The 17281-nt window shown below is 44.5% G+C and overlaps 1 protein-coding gene across 1 annotated transcript; it reads left to right on the plus strand.

Moving 5' to 3' along the window:
• The first annotated feature begins 1361 nt into the window (after nt 1-1361).
• Nucleotides 1362-10454, plus strand: GPX6 (glutathione peroxidase 6). The gene is made up of 5 exons (XM_065885144.1): nt 1362-1448; nt 3272-3425; nt 8067-8184; nt 9372-9471; nt 10248-10454. Exons 1-5 carry the CDS (start codon nt 1362-1364, stop codon nt 10452-10454), a joined length of 666 nt encoding a protein of 221 aa, XP_065741216.1.
• Nucleotides 10455-17281: the final 6827 nt, after the last annotated feature.

Consider the following 17281-nt stretch of genomic DNA (forward strand, 5'->3'; position numbering starts at 1 on the left):
TTATCATGGGTATTGAACTCAATGGTCGCTATAGCTTCACAGTCTAAGGTTCAGCCATTTTTAAAAATGAGAAGGGCAAGAGGCCAAGGAGCTTGGGAATGTGTGTAGGTCTGTGCCAAAAGAGGGACGCCTTCTGCATGACTGCTCTAAATGCCTCGAGGACCTGCTTGGCTGGATCAGATATCAGCCGTCAGGCCATAGATTATAGGCCTTTGAGAAGAAATCTGAGATAACAGAAAGCTTATCTTCCAACAGAGTTCATGAGAATTCAACCCCATCCAGACTTAAGTTTCAGGAGCAGAGAAAGGCTTTTGTGCAAACCTGGAAGAGACAGGGCGGATGGAGGGGACTGGATGTCAAGGGGCTTAGAACTGAAAAGGAAGAAGTTATCACTTCAATAAACAAGGGAGTTTAGTAAAGCTGAGCTGGCAGTGAAAAGCCGAAGGGAGCAGATGGGAGGGAGGAGGGGTGGGAGAAACAACTCTGACTCTTCACCCATTCAAATACTTTGCAACAACTTTCAGATTGTTACCTTATTAGGACCTCACAGTAAATAGTTTTATGGAGTAAGTGGGGTAGAGATGATTACAATAATTTACAGAGAATGAAGCTCAGTCGAGCCCAAGGCAGTTCCCTAATGCACAGTTTAGATCTTTCTCCTGGATAACTTCCCCCTGTGAATGTGTATCCATCGTCTGTGTTACTCCTGCATTAACAAGCCCTTCTCCAGGGGACAGATCTCAGGGCAAAGGGTCTGAGACATGCAGGTCCCCACATCTGGACTTCATAATTAGAAAATACAGTGTGCTGTTGACTAAGTGATGAAAGTCTGAGGGGACAGTACAAAGGATTAATAGTCATCTGGACGATGCTTCTCAAACTTTAGCTTGTGTGTAAATTACATGAGGATCTTAATTTTTAAAAGCAGATTCTGATTCAGTGATGGTGGCTTTACTTCCTGGATGCAGAGCCAGCACCTAGGAACTGCCTGGAGAAGGTAAAGACAGTACTTCAAGTTCCAAAGAGGGAAGCCTCCGCCTTCACCTGCCAGAGCAAGGGGCGCCAGAACACCAGCGGGTGGCCTGACCCGGAGGCACTGGGTGCTCTGAGCCTTCAAGGCTTGCAGGAGTGGGCGGAGGAGTGAGGGGGAGGGGGAGGGGGAGGGGAGGGGGAGGGGGAGGTTGGAGAGAGGGAAGAAGAAAGGGGAGGGAGAGCGGGGTGGCAGGGAAGGGGGGATTGCCCATGTGCTAATGCTGCTCTGCGATTGGAGAGCTCATCTTCAAACTGGTCCCTGCCAGGGGCTCAAAAGGAGCCGAGATCCCTGGGGACCTGAGGCTCGCCTACAACTCCTAGTTCCAGCCATGATCCCGCAGTTCTGGGCCTACTGTCTTTTCTCACTGTTCCTGGTCGGCTCCGCTCAGCCGACCCCGAAGCAGCAACAGATGAAGGTGAGTGTCCCGCAGGGAATTTAGTCAATTTAGTGATGACTAAATTGGCCGCCAAGGATGCAAGGAGTTCTCCCGTCTCCCCCTCTACGAAGGACGAGATCCATCTTCCCAGCCCTTCCAAACTGACATCTGCCACTGCCACTGCTGTCCTGTGAGGCAGAGGCTCTCCTAAACTCTCTTTACGTGGATCGTCTCCCCTGAGCCTGCTGGGTCACTGGGCCGAAAGTGGGCCAAGGATGCAGGCTGCTCTCGCTGCGTTCCTCTTTGCCACTCCCCCTGGTGGCCGCTGGATACCCCAGAGCCCGTCCCCTCCACTCTGGTCTGGAACCTCAGGCACTATTGCGGGTCCGGGAAAGAGGACATGACGCAGCAACTGGATTAGAGGGAAGCTGACCTGGTTGCTCTTGGGGAGGGTGAAACCTCGGGGCAGGTGGAAAAGAAGTTGGTGCTGAAATGTGCCCTAAGGAGTTTTAGGGTTGGGAGAGGGGTTTTTTTGTTTGTTTTTTCTTTTTCAGGGAATAATAAAACACAAAAGGCCCAGAGAGTTGCTGGCCAATTTTAATTTCAGGGGAGGTGATGTGGCATCCTGGAAACAAAGCTTGGATCACAGGGTGATATCCATGTGTGAAACAGACAGCTGGAAGCTGTTGAGCCCAGAGCTAAGGCAGCATGAAGACAAGGAAAATGGAGGCACACAAATGACAGCTCACAGGATGATTTCCACTTTTTAAAAAAAATTGTGCTAGAAAGAAAGGCAAATGCTAGAAACTCTTCAGCAGAGAGCTGAGGTAGCATCAACGCAAAAGAGAATGCAGGCACATAGATGACAGCCCTTTCTTGGTGGCTTTCTTAGGCTAATACTCTCAAATATTTGGATTAATGTCTGTGCACAGATGTGTATGGATGTATGGAACACAGGGAACGTGCCTGCCCTACGTCAGCCTCCTTCTCTCCAAGGATAGTGAAGGGGAAGCTATGCCTGGTATCCTAGTGACAGAACTAACAGGCTTAGAAAATGATAAAAGAGTTTTCTGCCCCACTCTCCCCACAGGAGCTGACCCACAAGCAATTCCTTCACTGCATGGGGCAGACATTTACGTACATAGAATTTTAGAGTAATTGAAACTCACTTAAATTACTCTAAAATTCTATGCCTTTTCTCCACATCTCCAGGAGTCCCTCTCCTCAGATAACAGCATTTTAGCTTTTTGCTCCAGGTCCTGTTCGCTCTTTCCCTTGGCATGCTTGTGCGTAGGAAGTCTCTTCCCTTTGCTTCCTGTTTCACATAGAGATAAGAAGAAAGGGGTGTCGAGGATGAATTCTGTAGGTACCAGTGAGCTCCCACCAACAAAACTCTGGAAGGTGCCTTCAGTGGGATCCAGAGGAAGAACAAGTTATTTGCTGGGCTCTGGGGGAAGGAAATTACAATGTAAGACTATATAGATGAGAAATTTATGTAAAACATATTTCTGTTATGAGAAACTCTACCAAAATCTGTTAAGAATACTTGAGAAGGGGTGGGATGACTGGAATGTGGTGTTAGGCTGGGGAGGAGACTGCAGGTAAATTGTAGATCGGAGAATGGAGAGAAATTGTGTTCAGATTCCAGGAATGGGAAAAGGATTATAAAGTGCTTGTCCCACCGTTAAAAAAAAAAGATTGTAAGTTAGAAGATATAAGTTCTACCTGTGGCATTAGCCATAACTAAAAATATCACTTTGAAAATTCTCTTCAGTTCTTAGAGTTTAAAAAAGTCCACAGATATTGGGGATTATCGTTTGTCTTATCATTGCATCATTATGGTTATTTGTGTCACATTCCAGATGGATTGCTATAAGGGGGTGATAGGCACCATCTATGAGTATGGAGCCCTCACCCTCAATGGCGAGGAGTATATCCAGTTCAAGCAGTATGCGGGCAAGCACGTCCTCTTTGTCAATGTGGCCACCTATTGAGGCTTGGCAGCTCAGTATCCTGGTAAGAATTCATGTTTCACCTCTCTTGGAACTAGCTTTGTCAGATGACCATATTCTAAGTCCAGAAGGTTTTGCTACTTTGTTATTAGGAGGAAACAGGGGGATGTGGGGGGGATAGCTGATCATCATGTGACTATTCCCCTAAATCCTGCCACTGCTCTCTGCTCCTTAGAATGCCAGGAGAATTACCCCCAGATATGAAAATGAAGATTCTCCCAAAGATTTAGTCAAAGACCTCCAGGAACATATCTGTAGTTGAGTTTGTTGCTCGATGTTCTGAGGGAAAACATATACTGTAGACAACCATGGGGCTCTCAGTAAGAAGATGTTAGAACGGACTTGAGGACTTGAGGATCTCGGCTTGTGTTAGGTGATGTGGGGGAAGCCAATGACTGGGTATCTTAATAAATCATATCTACAGAGTAGGAGGAATAAAGCAAGGGTAAAGAAACAGCAATCACTTAGATTGGTAAGAATAGGATGATGCTTGGTCATTTTTGTGATCTGGATAATGTTCATGTATTGTGTGGTTAAAATATGATTAAGGGGCTTCCCTGGTGGCGCAGTGGCTAAGAATCTGCCTGCTAATGCAGGGGACACGGGTTGGAGCCCTGGTCCGGGAAGATTCCACATGCTGTGGAGCATCTAAGCCCGTGTGCCACAACTACTGAGCCTGCGCTCTAGAGCCCATGAGCCACGACTATGGAGCCCACGTGCCTAGAGCCCATGCTCTGCAACAAGAGAAACCACTACAATGAGAAGCCCGCACACCGCAACGAAGAGTAGCCTCCGCTCGCCACAACTAGAGAAAGCCTGTGCGTAGCAACGAAAACCCAACGCAGCCAAAAAAGAAAAACAAAAAAACCCCAAACATGATTATGGAGTGGTTCTTGTTTCTGCCTTGATTCATCATGGTCCCTTGTACGATATTGATCTTCTGTGAAACTGTTTATGTTCAACAGGAGAACACCAAACCCTAGCTGTGACTCCCAGGCCAGAATCTAGCTTTCAGGGGCTGATTTTATCTTTCTCACTGGTGACTTCTGGTAACAGGAAAGACGATTGATCTTTGATATTTTGGAAAACACCATTGGGTTCCGCAGGCACCTCCAAATGGCAGAGAAGAGGAAATGTAGTTTACTATCTACATAGTATTTAACTGGAGTGAGAGCTATTTGGGAAAATGCTTCATCTCTCCAAACTTGGCTCAACCTTTGGTGGCTGAGGTGGATTTTCCATTTTATTTGTGCACTCATGGGAAAGAGTTTGGAATTCCTGCTGATCCAGAAAAGGTTAAAGTTTTAGATGGGTTATACTAGAGATAGATGCAGTTTTTGACATGCCAAGAACTTTATTTTCAGCTTTTTTTAAAAGTTCAAGATAAATTCGAAAGATAAATTATACCGGTGCCACCAAAAAATGGATCAAAATAATACATGAATGAATTTTAAGAAATTTTTTCACATATTGACATCAGTATCTAGTCAACTGATCAAAAATATAAAGTCCTATCAATTTGTCTTAATGGTGCTCCAATAATAAGAAATCCAACAATTTTCTCCTTTTTAAATACCACTTAAATTTAGGCATATTGCAATCTCACTTCTAAGATATATGGTTCACCAAATTTTTAAAAATTAATTTATTTATTTTGGCTGCACCAGTTCTTAGTTGCGGCACGCGGAATCTTCATTGCAGCATTCGGACCCTTAGTTGCAGCAGGCAGGCTCCTTAGTTGTGGCATGCTTGCGGGATCTATTTCCCCGACCAGGGATCGAACGCGGGGCCCCCTGCAATGGAAGCACAGCGTCTTATCCACTGGACTACCAGGGAAGTACCAGTTCACCAAATTTTGATATTTGAAAATTAACATTCAGCAGTGCTACAGTTTGAATATTCGTGTCCCCCCACAATTCATATATTGAAACTAATGCCCAATGTGATGGCAACAGGAAGTGGGGCTTTTGGGAGGTGCTTAGGTCATGAGGGTAAAACCGTCACGAATGGGCTTAATGCTCTTACAAAAGATACCCTACAGGGCTCCCCAGTTCCTTCCACCATGTGAGGACACAGGAAGAAGTTGGCAGTCTGCACCCTGGAGGAGGGTCTTGTTCAGAACCCTACAGTACTGGCACCGTGATCTTGGACTTCCAAGTTCCAGAACTGTGAGAAATAAGTTTCTCACTTATTTATTTACAAGCCACCCAGTCTGATATTTTGTTTTAGCAGCCTGAATGGACTAAGACAGTGGGGACTGCTTGATTCAGGCAAAAATTATATTAAAATACCCCCTCCACCAAAGCACAACAAAAACCAAATGATTCACATTTACCAAAAGAAGCTAAAGACCTTTTCAATTTAATGTTGAAATTGTGCATAAAAAGATACTCTCAAATTATAGATTTTGAAAAGAGCAAGGCATTTAAAAGAATTTGGGAGTCACATTATATTTATTATTTTTATGTACAGTCAACTCTAGGGAAAACCTGAAAAGCTAAAGACTACTTTTTTAATTTTTATAAAAATCTCAGGATCGAATTATAAGAGGCTAAACAACAGTTTAGTATCATTTAGCAAGTGGGGATTTTCCTCCCTTCAAAAAGTTAAGCTTGAAAAATATAGTAAGCTTAAAAAGTTGTGAGGTGTAAACAGAAGTTCCATGGAATGTAAATCTGCTTTTATATCTGTTTTAGTTTAAACTTATTGAATAGGTAATACAGTCACAAGATTCAAAATTTAAAAGGTACAAAAGGGCTTTACAGTGAAATCTTCCACAGTCCCTTCCCTTTGGGCAACGAGTGTTATCAGTTTGTGGTGTACATTTCCATAAATCTTTTTTAAAAAATATTTATTTTATTATTTATTTATTTATTTGGTTGTGCCAGGCCTTAGTTGCAGCAGGCAGCCTCCTTAGTTGAGACACGTGGGCTCCTTAGTTGCAGCATGTGAACTCTTAGTTGCAGCAGGCATGTGGGATCTAGTTCCCTGACCAGGGATCAAACCTGAGCCCCCCTACGTTGGGAGCTCTGAGTCTTAACCACTGCACCACCAGGGAAGTCCCTGCATAAATCTTTAATGCATATGCAAGAAATCAGTTTCTCTGTCTCCTCTCTCTCTTTCTCTCTCTCTCTCTCTCACACACACACACACAAATGATTCTGCACAGTGCATTTTAACATAATAAAATATCTTTGACATTATTCCGTGTCACCACATGATGAGTTTCCTCATTCATTTTAAGATATAGTTTTCCAGGGAATTACCTGGTGGTCCAGTGGTTAGGACTTTGTGCTTCCATTGCAGGGGGCACAGGTTCCATCCCTGGATGGGGAATTAAGATCCCACATTCCATGTGATGCAGCCAAAAAATGAACAAGACCAAAAAAAGAAAAAAAAAAAAAGGATATAATTTTCCATTGTATTGCTGTGCTATAATTTATTAAACTAGTTCATGAGAATTATAAAGAGCATCTCATTCAAATTTTACTCCAGATGAACCAAAGTTTGCTAGGTATTTCCGCAACAGGAAGGAAATATTCTTTTTTTTTTTTTTTTTTTTTGCTGCACGCGGGCATCTCACTGTTGTGGCCTCTCCCGTTGCGGAGCACAGGCTCTGGACGTACAGGCTCAGCGGCCATGGCTCACGGGCCCAGCCGCTCCTCGGCATGTGGGATCTTTCTGGACCAGGGCACGAACCCGTGTCCCCTGCATCGGCAGGCGGACTCTCAACCACTGCGCCACCAGGGAAGCTCAAGAAGGAAATATTCTTGATGGTTAAAGATAAAAGGGATAGTAACTGAATAAATATATAAAGAGAAGAAAGCACTTCCTTTTAAGAAGAGGTCCTTGGGGGAGATGCCAGCAGATAGAGCTGAGTCTGAATAGGACTGGCTGGTGCTGGTCATGGAATCAGTAAATCTGAACTGAAAATGGCTAAAGTTGGAAATAATGGTACAAGTCCAGACAGAGAGTTGGAAAGCTTCCTGGCAGTGGTAAAGAGCAGTTTGGAGTTTGAAGCCTAGAATCCCAGTGAGTGTTCCAGGGAAATGACATCAGTATGTCACTGGAACTGACAAAAAGGTAGAGAATGCTTTGGAGCTAAGCTTAGCATCTCACTGATTCCCTCAACAACTCCCAGGTTAGAGCACCAAAGAGTGCTCCTGGGAAGGTGACTGGCGTGTCAGGTTGTGTCATCATGGGGCATAGTGAGAGGAAGGGGGTAGCATGTCCATTTTGTTTGCCTTTCCTTAAAACATTTTTGATCAATCAATCAATCCATCAACTAAGGAAGGCAATGGCATTTAAATCTGACTTCTCTTCAGAATCAAGCAGAACCCCCCCTCCCCCCAACACGCACACACAGAGTACTAACCAATCTGTGCTTTTAAAGGAGGGCTCCTATTGGATGATGAAGAGCCACTTATGGGAGCTATTGCACAAGAAAAATGGCAGCTATTGGGATGCGCTTCTGGAAACCTATGTTCTAGCTTTTTGCTCTGTTTCCTCAATTTCTGTAATCTTGAACCTTCCCCTTCATAGTCCTCAGCTTACTCATGTGAAAAGTGGATAAATCAGTGGTCTTTTACTGTTCAAGGTAGGGCTGCTGGCCGGGCTATCCATGCAGTTCACTCTCTACTTACAGAACTGAATGCACTACAGGAGGAGCTGAAGCCTTTTGGTGTAGTTGTGTTGGGCTTTCCCTGCAACCAATTTGGAAAACAAGAGCCAGCAAAAAACTCAGAGATCCTTTTGGGGCTCAAGTAAGTGCCTGCTTGGGACCCTGCAAGACCCTGTCAGGATTTTCCTTCCACATTCTACCTAGAGGCATCTTATTCTGGAGACTTCTGGGGTGACTGACAGATGAATGGGTTCAAGAACATCATTATGATGCTTTGAATTCAGTCTTGCCCTACTGGCAGTGCTCAATACTCTCTACCTTTCAGTACTTTAATGGTAAGACTACGGGAAATCTAATGGAAAAGAAGCACAGGAAAAAGGAGAAGATACAGGAAATAGAAATGAATCAAGAATCCTAACCTTCCAATTTTCTTTTTTTAAAATTTTTATTGGAGCATAGTTGATTTAAAATGTTGTTTTAGTTGCTGCTGTACAGCAAAGTGAACCAGTTACACATATACATATATCCACTCTTTAGATTCTTTTCCTATATAGGTCATTACAGAGTACTGAGTAGAGTTCCCTGTGCTATACAGTAGCTCCTTATTACTTATCTATTTTGTTTTTGTTTTTGTTTGTTTTTGTTTTTTTTTTTTTTTTGTGGTACACGGGCCTCTCACTGCTGTGGCCTCTTCCGTTAAGGAGCACAGGCTTAGGACGCTCAGGCCCAGCGGGCATGGCTCACGGGCCCAGCTGCTCCGGGGCATGTGGGATCTTCCCGGTCCAGGGCACGAACCCGTGTCCCCTGCATCGGCAGGCGGATTCTCAACCACTGCGCCACCAGGGAAGCCCCCTTATCTATTTTATATATAGTAGTGTGTATATGTCAATCCCAATCCCCCTATTTATCCCCCCCTCAGTTACCATGAGATTGCTTTCTACATCTGTGACTCTATTTCTGTTTTGTAAATAAGTTCATTTGTATAATTGTTTTCTAGATTCCACAGATAAGCAATAGCATATGATATTTGTCCTTCTCTGTCTGACTTACTTCACTCAGTATGACAATCTCTAGGTCCATCCATTGCTGCAAATGGCATTATTTTATTCTTTTTTATGGCTGAGTAATATTTTGCCTTCCAATTTTCTTGGAATTCTCCATTGGTTCCCTAAAGCCTGTGCATGAAGTTCTGATTCCCAAAGACCTCTTTCCTCACCTTCCCTGTCTACGGCCTCTCTTTCTTTACCTCTGATTTCCTGTTGTGGTGGCCATTATTATCCATCCTTTTCTTAATTTGGATCCTCTCAGGAACACTCTGGTTCATTGCAGGTATGTACGTCCAGGTGGTGGCTTTGTTCCCAACTTTCAGCTCTTTGAGAAAGGGGATGTGAATGGAGAAAAAGAACAGGAGATCTTTAGCTTCCTGAAGGTAAGCAAACATAAACCTGGCAAGGATTGGTCAGGTAGGTAGAGATGCCCTGAAAGTGTGGGGCTCAAGTCTAGGATTGAGTTTGGACTCCTTGGAAAGAAATGCTCAGTTCACGGATCATGGCAATATCTGTTGTGAGGCTTTAGCTTCAAGTAGAGGAAACATAACATATGATTGCTCTAACATAGACTGACCTTCCCTACAGAATGGTAATGATTCATTCATTCAACAATCATTTATAAAATCCCTGGTTGTGTGCAAGAACTGTGCTACACAATGAGTTAACAAATATTAATAGGGCATAATCTCTTCCCTGAAGGAATTCATATCTAATCAGAGAGACAAACATAGAAATAGATATGTAGAGTGTCATGTGCTAATTAACTTTAGAGTCACAGAGTGTTAGAACCATGTAAGCCCGGAATGGAAGGACCCCTTTTTTTCAGCTAAAGAAACTGAAACTAAAGAAATGTTATGACTTACCAAAGAAAACAGAAGATAGTCTTTCATTGAAGCACCATGATATAATCATGGGAGTGAGGGAGAGACAGGGAAAGGAGGAAATTTTTCTATTTGCTGTCATACCCTCTAGCTCTTGGTTGTTTGATTGTACTGGTAGTGATGTATTGAAATGTCTGTGGTTCGTTAAGAGCATGTCAAGTAGTTAATATACTGAGATACATAATGGTGAGTAGAATTTCTAGGGGTAGGGATAAGACTGGACCACACAGAAGCAGAAAAAAACCTGTCTTGCTGTTTCCATATCTCTGCTCCAGAACTCCTGCCCTCCAACCTCTGATTTTTTTGGCTCATCAAGCCAACTCTTCTGGGAGCCCATGAAGGTCCATGACATCCGCTGGAACTTTGAGAAGTTCCTGGTGGGGCCTGATGGAGTCCCTGTCATATGCTGGTTCCACCGGGCTTCCATCAGCACAGTCAAGTCAGACATCCTGGAGTACATGAAGCAGTTCAAAAGCGAATAGGAAGGGCCAGACATCATCACAAGTTGCCTCCTACCTAAAGAACATGTTTAAGGATCCATCTTTGCTCCAGATTCCATCCTACCCAGCTTCCACATGACCAAAACATCCTGTACGGCCCAAATACCTGTGTGTGTGTGTGTGTGTGTGTGTAGATTAAGGGAAACAAAACCTAACTCCCAACTGTCTGATCCCAAAGTATCAAGTTTATTCCACTCCATTCCAAAGGAAAATCATATTATAGGTAGATAGTTCGGACTACCCATGTCCCTAAAAAAGTACTACCCATGTCCCTAAAAAAGTAATCCCCAGCAGTTCTGACACCCTCCTTCCACATCCTGAAGGTTTAAAGAAAACAGAAACTGGCAGCAAGACTCTCAAGATCTCCTTAATAGCCTCTTCCCTCCTCCAAAACAGGCATGCAACATTAAACTCCTCCTCTCCCTGGTTAGTTTTCCTTTAGTTCCCTGACACCTGTAGTTCTCTTGTAGGATCTGTGAAGGCAGAGTGAGAGCTGAAACCTCAACTCACATGAAAGGAGGGACATCTCCATGATGGTGGATCCCAAAGCCCCTGTGGGTCGGACCCTACCAGAAAGCTTCCTTGGTGCCTGTCCCTTAGTGCATTCAGGTCATGGCACCTGGGCAGGGATGTTCCTTCTTCCTGAATGATGGGCTTTTTCCTCACCCTTTAAACTCATCATTATCACTATCTCAAATTTAAAAAAATTCTGCAGCATCTGGCTTCCCGTTGGTGTTTTCCCAGTCCCATATTTTGTGTGGAGTCATATCACTTCCTCTCTCACTTTGTTTCTGTTTCCTTGACTACCTCACCTAGCTCTTTAGTATTTTGGTTTTCTCAGAAGTGCTCTAGTCCTTTTTTTGGCCCATCCAAGAACACTGGGTGGGACTGGCTGCTCATAGAGTTGCTGTGACATGAACACAGACCTCTTGGAGTCAGCCCCCTGTACCCCTCCCCCCATTCAGGTCTCCTGGGGAACCCCTATGTGAGAGGAATCCTTGCTTCTTAAAAAATCTCTCTCCTCTCTCTCTCAACAAATATGCATATATTTCTGTTTACAAAATTAATTTCTGTTCACTGTTAAAAATCTAAAATCACATTAAATTAGAAGAAAAGCATAACAAAACCCACTCCTAATCACAGGAGTAAAGAACATGCTGGCAGCCTTATCTAGCCTATGCTGTTTTATAATTAAAGTTCAGTCTTTTATATGAAGACAGATTTCAGGATATCAGAAACAGGAAAGAGAAGATTGCATGAGGAATAAAATAGGTGTTTTTCTTTTCCTTTTCACAAATTACTATGAACATAGGTACTTGCACTTAAAGATTTTTTTGCACTAAAAAAAGTACACAGAATTTAAATATCGGTGAGTAATGTCAAACATTATAATCCTGTTTAGTACCTAAACAGAAATGTGGCCCCTGACAATCTTTATACAGCAACATGAAAATTGACAGACTAAGCCAGAAATGACCAGGAAAGTGATTCTTAAGACTCTAAAAATTCATAGGTGATAGACACACATGAGAAATGGAAAATATTTGGATGTTTTGTCTTCTTGAACTCAAAATCTAGTAAGAAAAAAATGGATTAAAAAAAAAAAAAAGAAGCCTGGCTGTCCTTGGCCATAACCCACAGGATCTGAGACGTCATAAGTCTTTTACTAGGCACTATGGCAGTTAGGGCAGTGAGGGGACTACAGAACCAGCTACAGTGGTGTTGAGAAATGCGGGTTTCATTTTTTAGTTTCTTTGAAATCTCTGCAGGTCTTGAGAACCTCCAGGAACCTTAACAGTCCTCAGAAGGGTTCCAAATCTGTTACTATTTTCAGATCAGAATACTCAAGGTGCAGGAAGTGGGTGGAGGAGAATGGGATGACACAATGTATAGAATTCTCTCAAGATACTGGTTCAGCCCAAACCAGGAAACTGTAGTTGCTGGAGAAAAAGTGAATTCTCCAGGGGAACAATATCACCTGTTCCATAGTAAAGACCTAAAGTGATGAAGGTGGGGGACTGTGGCTTCAACCTGAGTGCATTATGCCTGAGTGTCAGGAGAGATCTCAGTCCTGCCACTGCTCTGGAAAATCCAGGTGTCATATTCCTGGTGCCCTCCAGTGGCTGCCCTGAAGAGAAAAGAAAGGTTGTTCTGGGGAGAGCCAAGAACAGAGAAATGAAAAACAAATTTCCTTGCACTGGGAGGTGAGTGCAGGTGAGGAGCAGGTGTGGAATCAGCAGTCCTAATCAGAATGTTGCAGATGATGATGATGATAAAGTCTTTATAAAGAGAAGATCAAGGGATACAGCTTTCCGCTTCTCCCTTCCTCACCAATTCATGTAACAGACTTTAGTCCCCAAGGAAAGTCACAGGCAGAACACTCTGGGAGGGGCAGACTGCCCAGGAGGGTCTCAGGAGTGCTAGTCTGTTATAGCAGTTAAAACTTTACTATGAGGGAGTTCCCTGGAGGTCGAGTGATTAAGATTCCAGGCTTTCAGTGTTGTGGCCCTGGGTTCAATTCCCGGTCTCAATCCCTGGTTGGAGAACTAAGATCCTACAAGCCGCGCAGCACGACCAAATAAATAATTTAATTAAATTGATGGCAGATTTTTTTTTTTTTTTAATTTTTGGCTGCATTTGGTCTTCGTTGCTGTGTGTGGGCTTTCTCTAATTGCGGCCAGTATTCTTCATTGCGGTGCGCGGGCTTCTCTTGTTTCAGGGCACGGACTGTAGGCTCGTGCGTTTCAGTAGTTGTAGCTCACGGGCTCAATAGTTGTGGCTTGTGGGCTCTAGAGTACAGGCTCAGTAGTTGTGGCGTCCGGGCTTAGTTGCTCCGTGGCATGTGGGATCTTCCCGGACCAGGAATCGAACCCATGTCCCCTGAATTGGCAGGCGGATTCTTAACCACTGCGCCACCAGGGAAACCCCGCAGGGTTTTTTTTGTTTATTTTTAAATCTTTACAGTGGCTATCATGGTGATCATCATCATCATTACTGGCACTACTATTGCTGCAAATTTTTTCCTCGAACCAGAGGTTGCCACAATTTATCATTTAAATTAGATAGACTTGAGCTAATTGAATCTAAGACTAGTGTTGTTGCATAAATCTACTACCCCAACAAACCACCTAGTAGGCATCTAAAATCACTAAGGCTCCGCTAATCACAAAACCTTTGAGGAGAGCCCCTGGACAGGACAGGGATGTTCTAAAGCTCAGAGAACCAGTACTCAGACCTTCTCTAATCATCCTACTCCCAGTTTGTTAAGCAGTCCATCCCTGGAAGTAAGGCCCCAATACTGTCTCCCCCATGACAGTTATTGCATAGATGTAGTATCTTCCCCGTAGACTGCATGGACGCTGGTGGTTGTTGGACTTTGAGAGTGCCCGTGTTAGTTCTGGAAGCTGGATTCCCCAAATCTGATAAAGAGTAGCCAAAGTCCCTCCCATAGCCAGCACATTGAATCTTGCTCTGTGGTCTTGTGAATACTCTTTGACTTGGCTTCGGGTCTCAGAAGACAGAACCTGTGACTAGCAGTCAGGTACACATAATTTACTGAGAGAGTAGTCTCAGAAGAGGGAATCAGTGAAGCAGAATAGGGCAGGGTAAAGAGAGAAGTAAGGATGCAATTTCTGATGGAATTTAGCTTCAGGTAAATTGCACTATAATTATTTCCATCTTGAAGGAAGAGAGATGGCCTTTTGTAACTCATGTCTGTCAATCTTTAGCTATGGGCTCACCCTCGAGCCCCAGGGGCATAAGCGATGTGAGACAGCTCCCTTTGGCTGAAGGAAATTCTCTGAAGAATATGGCAGCTGAAGGTAATACTCTGAAAAAGGGGCAGCTATGGGCCATTAGGAGCCAACACTCAGAGCAGGTAGGGATGGATGGACAATCCTTCAAGCACATCTGAATCAGGCCATGGAGACCATCTACTACCCTGCATGAACAACTCATTATTCAGAGCAATCCCCAGTAGAGGCCCTCACTCAGTCAACATTTTCTCTTTCTTGCCTTCTATCTCTAGGGAATTGATTCTCAAAGCATGGTCCGCTGACCAGCAGCCAACAGCATCCCTTGAGAACTTGTTAGAAATGCAGTTTTTAGATCACTTTCAGACTTACTGAATCATAAATGAGGGTTGGGGAGGGTGGGGATGCCAGGGTGTGGGTGGGAACAGCAATCTGTGTTTTAAAAAGCCTTCCAGGTGATACTAGTACAGGCTAAAATTTGAAGACCACTGCTCTAGGGAATGGAGAAGCAGCAGAAGGTATTGAAATTTTGACAAAGGATGAATGAGGAAAATCTCTCTAGTATTCCATGTGGCTACCATGTCTTCTGCATGACCACGGCTACAGTGCCTCCCCCGCTCAGCCATTAGGTGTTCCTAGGACCCCAGGGCTGACATGGACAATTCAGCCCCTTGGTTTTCTGTATTCTCAGTCTCTGACCTTTGTGGTTTCCACCTGGGTCCAAACTCAAGGTGTATTATCTGACAGACTTCCTTTTTGACCAAACTTTAGTCAGGTTTCTCTGAGCCCTCTTCCCTACTAGTCCTCTACCTTGGCCTGTCTTTAGCAAAAATCCTGTTCTTTATGTTTCTCTGTGGAATCACTCCAAGATATTAGAAGTGATTAAGGTGCACAAGAGCGTGTTTGATACTCTCATTGAGTAAAAAGTGAGTTAATGCTATATGCATGCACTTGTCCTTGGAAGGAAACACAGAAATGAGTATGTGTGTCTGTAAGGCTGTAAGGCTCCCTCTCTGGGAGGTGGAGATGAGGTGGGAGACTGGGGAGCAGGGGGCGGGGGCACGGTGGTTAGGGGTAAGGAGGGTCTGTTTGATACTTTTTCAGGTTTCGAACTTGCCAAAATGTTACATATACAACATAAAATCTTTTTACAAAAAGAAAAGTCTATCCTTTTGGACTACAAGTCTTGACCAAAGATCTGAAAAATGAGGGGAAATATGGGGAAAGCTTTTTTTTTTTTAACTGAACCTTAATTTATTATGGTAAAGACAAAGTTCTTCCCTGAACACGTCTCTGCCAAATTATCAACTCCCAAAAAAGCGACTGGAAGGGCTCTCTCCCCTTTATGGAAAGGTCTGTAGAAAAATGATTGGCAGGGGTGAGATTTGAATCTCTGTATCCCAAGAGACTAGCGCCCTCCCCCAACGCTTTGGATCGCTTAGGCAATTTACCTCTATGTACATGGGGAAAAAAAGCAAATTACAGCTATTTCTAATGCTCAGAAGACATATAAGGAAAGTAAATTCAGTGTGAACTTTGTGTATATTACCTTCTCCACTCCCTTTCAACAGACATTCGTCGGGAACTTCACGTCCTTCAAGCAGGCAAAATTAGAGTTAAAATTGTATGCTCAGACTATTCCTAGATTCCCACGCACCAAATATCAGGTGCTCCATCCTCCCTGATTCTCTGCGCTGTAATGAATCTTCCCAGCTACCGAGAAAGAGCAAAATTCGGTTTCGGGTGGTCGCCCCTCTGTCCGTCCAACCCGGACCCAGCACCCCCGAGTTTCGCCTCTGGTGCGGTCTCTCATGAGAACGAGGAGGTAGACAAAATAAATCCATTAGAGTCTAGAAAAATCAACCATTGAGAAAACGTTTGAAAATCACCATGGCCGACTTGGCTTTGGAACTGTGACGACCCTGAGATGAGTCTCAGATTTGCCGGCTGAGTTTAGGCGTCGGCGGAGAGAAGTTGTATTTCTTGTCCGCAACCGGAAAGCAGACGAACTCCCCTCCCCACTCCACTCCCTGCCCCCGCATCCCTAACCACCTGGAATTCGAGCCCAGACCTTTTAATAAAGACCCTGTTGTAAAAGACTATGGAAAGAAACATCTGTGCGATAGACCCATTTTTTGCTGAATATGTTTTTATGGCCTGAATTCCCAAAGTTCAGGGCTGGGATGCGTGATGCGCGTCTTCGTACTCACCCGGGTCCTGCGGGTTCTGACCCTGCGAACGCAGTCTGGACTGGTCCTCGGGTCTCCCCTCTCCCGTCCCGGCCTCCCTGCCCGCATCACCTCAGTGATCCCAGTTCCCGCCTGTCCTGGGGCGGGGCGGGAACTGGGACTCATCCCGACTCCCATGGCCCTTCCCCCACCCACGCGGGGCCTTCTGGGGGCGCGCAGCCGCGAAGTGGTCCAGAGCCCTCCAGCTTTGCTCTCTGCTCGTCCCCGAGGGGATGCGACTGGGAGGTGCGGGGAAGGTGGGTCACCGTGGGGTGCAGGGACCGAGTTAGAGGGGAGAAGGCGTTACCTCTTCTACGAACTGATTTTCAGAAGTACCTGAGTGTGAAAACCTAGTCCGAGAGGAACAGAGGAGGACAAAAATTGGGGGGAACTGAAGTAAACAGCCTTTTTCCTGGTTGGATTTTTTCAGATGCTCACCAAATTTCCTGAGGCGGAAGCTGCAGAGGTTCCTGGCTCCCTGTCCGCACTCCCACCTCCACACCCCTCCTGAGAGGCTCCAGGTGGAAGGTTGTTACAACAGATCTTGACCGTGCTCTTGAGAATGATAGCACGGGATTTGGAGGGAAACTAAACGGGCTGACACCTGTAGCTGAAGGAAGATGGCCTTAACGCCCAGCCTCCTCGGCTCCACCCGAGAGATGCACGTTCCTCCTCTCACCAATCCGGCACCTTCAGGTACCTCAAATGAGTTACTTTGTCACATATGGCCAGTTATTTCATGCAAATCCTTGAAGGTTTTTTTAAAATTACATATAATTTTTAAAAGGCATATTTCCTTGTAAAAATCTTTACCACTTATTTCCTAGCC

Source organism: Phocoena phocoena, chromosome 10, assembly GCF_963924675.1.
Source record: "Phocoena phocoena chromosome 10, mPhoPho1.1, whole genome shotgun sequence".
Classification (NCBI taxonomy): domain Eukaryota; kingdom Metazoa; phylum Chordata; class Mammalia; order Artiodactyla; family Phocoenidae; genus Phocoena; species Phocoena phocoena.